The 7,613-nt window shown below is 45.8% G+C and overlaps 1 protein-coding gene across 1 annotated transcript; it reads right to left on the bottom strand.

The window, feature by feature from the left end:
• Positions 1-374: 374 nt before the first annotated feature.
• Positions 375-7,362, bottom strand: LOC123247955 (serine protease 42-like). Its single transcript, XM_044677060.1, has 5 exons — positions 7,119-7,362; positions 5,638-5,806; positions 3,395-3,660; positions 2,478-2,641; positions 375-723 (listed from the first exon to the last, which is right to left on the bottom strand). Exons 1-5 carry the CDS (start codon positions 7,360-7,362, stop codon positions 484-486), a joined length of 1,083 nt encoding a protein of 360 aa, XP_044532995.1. The 3' UTR covers positions 375-483.
• Positions 7,363-7,613: the final 251 nt, after the last annotated feature.

Raw genomic sequence — 7,613 nt, forward strand, 5'->3', positions numbered from 1 at the left:
GAGGGGAAAGAAAGTCCATAGGTCTCTGGTCTGAGAACAGAGAGGATATGGAGGTGGGAGAAGACAGGCTTCTGGAAGGATTGAGTAATGTGGAGCCAGACATCTGATGGCTTCCTTGGGAGGAGAGAACTGAGCTGTGCTAAGGACGGAAGACCTCAAGAACCTTGGAAGCCATTCTCTCCACCTCCCCACCAGCAGGCCTTGGTGGGTATCACTCCAGATCACAGAGCCTGCCCAATAGGGAATTAGAATAAAAAACAACCACCACCACTAACAACAGCAACTCAAGTTTATATCTGGTTCTAAGTTTTGCAAAGTGTTTTACATATAATAGCTCTTGTGAAACAGCCCGGATACAGGTGTTGAAGGGAAGGAAGGATGGGGAGTAGCTGGAGGGAGCAGCAAAAGTTGAGGAAGGTTTGAGGGAAGGAGGAAGAAGGGAAAGTGAGATGACCCAGCCTGGAGGGAGGTGAGGAGGTGGTGTCATAGACTTATCAGGATGGACCAGGGCAGCAACATGGAGATCAGTGGGAGACAGGAAGAAGCCAAAATGGAGGAGTTTTTCAGGTTCATAGATTTGATGATCCATTTGGAGAATCTACTGACTCGGGTATACACGCCTGGAACAGTTTCTTCTCCACAGCCAATTCCCCAGCTTACTATCCCAACCTGTACCCAGGTGTGCTCTCCTAGTTGGCAGACAAGGGGCCCTCCAGAATCCCCCTGGAGAAAGAGAGAAGAATTTAGAGTAGAACTTGAGAGTGGAGAATGGATGAGTGACCAAACTTTGTGGATCCCCAGGCACATTAGAGAAGGGGGAGAAGAGCAGCCAAGTGGTTCTGTAGGGCATGGAAATGAGCAACCATTTCTCCTACCACATCTCAACTAGCCTACTACCTCTTAGATAAGAAAGGAGTACTCCCTGACTTCTGCCACCACCCCTCAGGCCATCCCAAACTCCCCATGGCTCCTCAGCTCCTCCTTCCCATGTCTTTCTTCACCACCCTGTTCAATATGTGGCCACAGGGTCCTTCTAGACACTGCAGGCTAAGTTCTGGGATCTTCAGCACAGATGCTCCATGGAACCATTTGATAAAAGTCTTGAGTCTCTCCAGCACAATGATTCTTTCTGCTAGATTTTTCCAGGAAGCAAAGGGTCATAAACCTCAGGAGGGAGGCCCAAAGGGTTGAAGTAGAGGCAAAATAGGCCTATCCATTTGCTAAGAAGATTTAGGATGTCAGAGTGAAGGAAAGCACAAAGACTATCTGGTCCAATTACTTCATTTTATAGAAAAAGAAACAGAAACACCCAAAGGAGGAAATGACTTGCCTGACATCATACACCTCCTTAGTGACAACCCTAGGAATTCATTGAGGCATTCCATACCAAAGACACAAAGAGAGACATAGTTTGTTTCACAACTCATTTTCACTTTGATGGTGTATAATTCTAGATTCTTAATTCTTAACTCTATAATCTTCTAACCTCTTGACAGTTCTATATATTTTGTTGTGTTTTTTTTCTTTAATTTACATACAAAAATTTTTTCAGTTCCATGTAGAATCAATTTTTGACAATTATTTTTCAACATTTTGGAATTCAGATTTTCTCCCTCCCTCTCTTCCTCTACTCCCTGTCTCCTTTTTGAAAGATCTTACCTCTTTGGACCCCATATGTATTTGGTTTCCTTCTCCTCCCTAGATTTTGGCATTGGAGTGTTCTGGCTCTCTTCCTTCTTTACCCATTGTCTAGATTTTAACTTCCCAATCACCAGTGGAGCACTGCCACTTCACTGGGGCTGAGTCAGGACTTGTCATCTTCTATCCAAGGGCTCTTAACCTCTTATGTGTCATATTGAAGCCTAATAGACCCCTTTTCAGAATAATGTTTTTAAAGGCATAAAACAAAATATATGCAATTACAAAGGACACCAGTTACATTGGAATCCCTTATCAAAATATTTTTTAAAATTTACAAAATCCATTATAAGAACCCTCAAGTCAGCAAAGCTCCAAAAAGAGGCTAGGGTCTAGATCCCTGATGGCAAACCTTTGGCATGCATGCCAAAGATGGCACACAGAGACCTCTCTGTGGGCACACACACCATTCCTGGCAGTTAGTTACTAGAAAGGCAGAGGATTAGGGGCAAAGCTGCTCTCCTACCCACTCACCCCCAGGCCACCACACCTCCCCACCCTGGGGCCCTTACTCCCTCCCCTGAGCTTTGAGCTTGGGCCACTCCCCTCCCTTTCTCTTTCCTTTGTCTGGGGTAAGGCAAGAGCAAAAGGTTTCAGGGGGCACTCGGGCTGCTGGGGGCACAGCATGCAGTCTGGGGGCAGAGCACAGGATGGCTCCTCTAAAAGGTTTGCCATCACTGATCTAGGTAGTCCTAACATCTAAGATGGTATCTGTTTTGCTGATTTGGGGAACCCATGATGATAGCTGGGGAAGGGGAGAGAGGATGGGAGGAACTAACCTGGCAGGCATCTTTTCCTTCTGGATGATAGGCACAGATCATCTTGTTGTTGACAATAGGGAAAAATTCTGGGATGAACAAGTGCCTTCTCAATAGTTTGTTGCAGTGATCATTCTCAATAATGAACTGATCAGCTTCGTGGAGCACAGATGATTTTGTAACACCTGGGCAAAAATACTGGAGTTTAATAGGCTATCATACAGACAACAGGGCATCCTTCCTCTATACCTTGCACTCTCTCCTGGGGCCTCTGCTGCCCTGGGAACAACTCACATCTCCAAAAGACCGGGAACACTACATGGGCAAAGCCTCACCCAGCAATGGTTCAGAATACCAGGCCTTGGTCTCCCTCACTGCAGTGACTAATCTGAATGTCTAGAAGAGAAGGGGAGATAAGGGGCATGCATGTGAAGGGAGAAAGGCCCACAGAAGGGGCATTCTGTGGGTACAGGAAGGGACTTCATTACTTAGAATAATAATTGTGCAATCTCTTGTGTTTATTTTCTACTAACTTCTTTCCAAGTATTGTTCATTTGCATACAAAAGGATGCAAAAGTGTGCAAATCCTCTAATCCAAGAATACCACTACTTGGTCTCCATCCTAAAGAGATTTTTTTTAAAGGGAAAAGGCCTCATGACACATAAAAAGTTTAGGATCTCTGTACTAGTGAGGAATAAAGGCATGCCACCAAACTAACTATTCAGAGACCATTAGCTCCAGCCATTCTCCATCATCACCTTTCTCCCCTGCCTCCCCCTTGACTCCCAAGAAGGCTTTTGCCATCAGAGAAAGGGAAATTAGCTGGCCAGAGGTCAGGGTGGGGACTGCCTCTGAGCTCCACTCTCTTACACTTAGCCAAAAAAGCCAGCTCTCAGCTCTCTTTTGGGAGACCAACATTTGCTTTACCCTCTCTTACTCTCTTCTGTACTAGTCTTGCCCCATCCTGTCACCCAGCAGCGAGTCCCATTCTTCAAGTGTAATCTGTCAGTAGGGAGGCAGACAGGTTGAATCATCTGGTTATAGGTCACAGGAGATGCTAGTTGCACAAGGGCAAGGTCATTCTTGTAGAAAAATAATTCTGCATAACTGGGATAGATGAGGATGTCCTTGACAGAGATGATGGTACTCAAGTTAGTGGAAAAATAGGAAATATCTCCAAGCTTCACAGTGTAATCATAATTCCTGTGGGAAAGAGAAAATATCACAAATATCACACTCTTCCAGCAACATCCTTGTACTTGGACCATTTCCTATGAACATAGGCATGGCATCGAAACTCCTCTCACCAATATCTCAGACTTCCTACTCTCTGGCCCCAGCTTCCTTGAACTCATCCAATGGGTACCCTCAGCTCCCATCTGACCTGTCTAACTCTGGTTTCCCATACATGTCATTCTCTTCCCTTTCATCTGGGCATTTGGTTACAATGTCCTACCCTTCCTCCCCAACCCACCTGCCAATGGGTCCAATGATGCCCCTTCCTCTTCCTGACATTACATCCTGGGAAACTCAAGACTTCCAAGAATCCTTCTCTGATCCCTCCTGCCCACAGCAAGTTCCTGTAGTCTTGACTCCCTGCGTTACTCATGTGCTATCTACAACTTCAGAACTACACTAGATCGTCTTTTCAGCAGTTGAACCAGCTGAACCAGGAACCATATTGTGAAGACTTCAATCCCTTACCTTAGGGAATTTCCACCTTGGAGTCCCTCCCCTGGTTGGTGGCTGCCATTGCTCCAGACAAAGTCTATAACTCTCCTGGTTATAGGTCCTCTCCTGCATCACCATTCCCCTGAGTGCATTGCCCCTCCATATTAGCCTGGAAGCCCTTGGCAGGCAGGAACAACCTTTGCTTTAGTATTTATATCCCCAATGCCCTGTATAGAGCCTGGCACCATAGCAAGTGCTTATGAAATGATTTTCATGCATTCTTTTTTTGTTGTTTTGTTTTGTTTTAATTTTAAACCCTTAACTTCTGTGTATTGACTTATAGTTGGAAGATTGGTAAGGGTAGGCAATGGGGGTCAAGTGACTTGCCCAGGGTCACACAGCTGGGAAGTGTCTGAGGCTGGATTCGAACCTAGGACCTCCCATCTCTAGGCCTGGCTCCCAATCCACTGAGCTACCCAGCTGCCCCGATTTTCATGCACTCTTTGCATTTTATATGCCATTAAAAAAACCCTTACTTCCTGCCTTAGAATCAATATTAAGTATCCATTGCAAGGCAGGAGAAACCTAAGGACTAGATAATTGGAGTGGACTTGACCAGGGTCAAACAGCAGGGAAGTGTCTGAGGCCACATTTGAACTGAAGACCTTCTTTCTCTAGGTCTGACTCAGTCCACTGAGCTACCTAGCTGCCCCTTTATCCTATTTTTAAAAGCAATCTGGGAAAAATGGAAATTTGTGGCTTTACCTGTGATATTTTGGGTGTGTCCTGCCCAACAAGATTTTAAGCTCTGAGAACAGAGGTATCTAGTGCAATCAGTCATTCAAAACGCATTTATGAAAGACCTACTATGTGCCAGGCACTGTGCCAAGTGCTCAGGACACTGAAGAAGCAGAAGATAGCCCCTGCCCTCAAGATGCTTACAACCTAATGGGGAGACAAGGGTGCAGACTCATATAGACTAAGCAAGCTATATTTGAATAATATAAATAGGAAATCATCAGTAGAATTAAGAGGGGTTGGGGATGGCTTCCTGGACAGGGTAGGACTTTAATTGGGACTAAAAGTCAAGGAGGGAAAACATTGTAGGCAGAGAAAATGCCAGAAGCTGAGATGGGGTATCTTGTTTGTGGACTGACTAGGAGATCAGTATCCCTGGATGGAAGAGAGCTTCTGTTGGGAAATGAGTGAGAAGACTGCAAAGAGAGGACTAAGTTTCAAAGGGCTTTGATTTTGTGCAGCGCCCTGAATATGGAATACATTCAGCCAATGCTTTGTACAGGGAGTAGACTCTTAATGAATGCTTTTTGATTGATTGATTGGTGGATTCATGACTGAGGGAGAGAAGAGAAGCCCCGATTTAGGTACAATTTCCCTAGAGGAACAAAGGGTATTTTCATCTCTCTGGCCTCGTTGGATATTCATGGTAAACTCCCAATATTGGAGGGAAATTTCCTCCTGCAAGTGTGGTTTGGTAAAGGGCAGACTTACCAAGTGACACAGTGAGCTGCTGTGATTACCCATTCCTTATTTATGAGGGATCCTCCACACATGTGTCCTTGGTTTACTTGAAGGCTCACCTGCCAGGGCCACTTCTTTGCTGTGGCTATATCTCCACCAATGATTTTCCGAAATGGGTGGTGTTGGCCACAAGATAAGACTGGTGTAGGAGAGGAGAGGAGAAGGCAGGTGGTCAGGTATGGAGAGAGACAGAGATACAGAGAGATAGAGGGGAGAGAGACAGATGGAGATAAAGGCAGAGGGAGAGAGATAGAACAGAGAGAAACAAAGACCCAGAGAAATAGAGATGGTGTCAGAGAGGGAGACAGGAAAGGAAGAAATACAGAGAGGAAAAGAGAGAGACAAGCAAAGACAGAGAGAAATCAATATAGACACAGAGAGAGGGAGAGTGACAGAATCAGAGACAGAGAGACAAAGAGAGGTGGGGAGGAGTCAGAAAAAGAGAGTTAGAGGGAGAGACAGAGATACAGAGAGAGACAGAGAGGGTCACAAAGACAGAGAGTCAGAGACAGAGAGAGAAAGAGAGAGACTGGCAAAGAAATAAATCAAGAGATATGGAGAGACAGAATCAGAGACAGAGAGACAGAGAGAGGTGAGGAAAAACAGAATCAGAGACTGAGATATAGCAGGGGAGATAAGGAGATAGAGGCAGAGAGATAGACAGAGACATAGATAAAGAGACACACAGGCAGATAGAGACAAAGACTGGGGAAGACAGAGGAGAGGAGAGCTTAAAATGATGCTCTGTGTTTCTCTCAATAAATGGGGTAAAAGTGGATCATAGAGCACAGGAAATGGACCTTTGAGGTCACCTAACACAATCCCCTTTTTTCCAGAGAAGGAAGGCTTTGCCTAAGGTTCCATGGCTCCATGAATAGGCATGTTGGGGTACTGTGGGGAGGATAGTGTCTCTACCTTCCTCAACTTCCCAGTCCTAAGGGACTCAGGTATCTCACAACAGTTTTTCTTCCCAACATCCAACACACAAGAGGATTGAGGCTCTGAAATAACTGAAAGGACAGAAGTGGGTCCCCACTTCCCCTAGATACCAAATGGAAAGGTGTGGGAGTGGAGGAGGGGAGAAGACATAACCTGAGCCAGGGAATGAATATCCTGAATTTCTGAATTTTCCTGGGCCATAAGGTCTGTGCTCTCTGGACTAGACAATAGCCTTTCCTCCTTCTCAAGTCCTCCTCCATGGAGCTCAGTTTCCTCTTCCTTTCAGCTGCCCTGAGGATGCTGCACTCCCTTCCATCTCTCCTAAATCTATCTCTGCCATGCCCCATGATTCCTGTCTCCAACAATGTAGCTCATCTCCCCATAACCTTCATGAGATAATATTTGTAAAGCGCTTGGCACACAGTAGGTACTCCAAAAGTACCTATTCTCTTCCCTTCCCCTAAGCCCCAGCAGATGCCCTCAAGCATGAGGGAAGAGGGAAAGACTCTCACCAGACTCACTGCATGGCAACAATAGTAGCAGAAGCAGCAGGAGACAGAGCAGAGTTCCTCGGGGAAGTGTAAGAGGCAGACCCCTAACCCTCAGCAGCAGCAAGGATAGCCTTGCCCCACTAGGGCAGGGAAGACCACAGGGAAGGTCCCCCAAAGCCCCAGCAACCATAACTGGTATGGCTGCCCCCATTGTCCCTTCTCCAAAGTTCTCCTTAGTGCTAGGGACCACGGAGCCTTCAGGCATCCTCCCTGACTACAGAGCCCCCTGGTGTTGGGGGGGTTCACAGTTCCTTCTCAATAGAGTCCCCTGGTGATGAGGACAACTGAAGACCAGAAGTGCATCTCTGAGATTTTATGCTCTGTGAAATGCAAGCAGGAGGGTTTCAGAAAAACCTATGAAGCCTTATATGAATTAATGATGCAAAGTGGAAAAATCAGCCCTAGAATATGGTGTTCAGTAACAGCAATATCCTATGATCATCAACTGTGAAAGAC

The sequence above is a fragment of the Gracilinanus agilis genome, chromosome 1, assembly GCF_016433145.1.
Source record: "Gracilinanus agilis isolate LMUSP501 chromosome 1, AgileGrace, whole genome shotgun sequence".
NCBI classification, from domain to species: Eukaryota; Metazoa; Chordata; class Mammalia; order Didelphimorphia; family Didelphidae; genus Gracilinanus; species Gracilinanus agilis.

Bases quoted from the DNA above. Each gene is read 5' to 3' on its own strand.
- LOC123247955 (XM_044677060.1), bottom strand. From the start codon at position 7,362: ATGCCTGAAGGCTCCGTGGTCCCTAGCACTAAGGAGAACTTTGGAGAA. The intron at 2,642-3,394 runs GTAAGAGAGGGT...ATTTTTGCCCAG, and splicing joins CAAGACTAGTACAGAAGAGA to GTGTTACAAAATCATCTGTG. The intron at 724-2,477 runs GTTAGTTCCTCC...CTCTTTCTCCAG, and splicing joins AAGGAAAAGATGCCTGCCAG to GGGGATTCTGGAGGGCCCCT.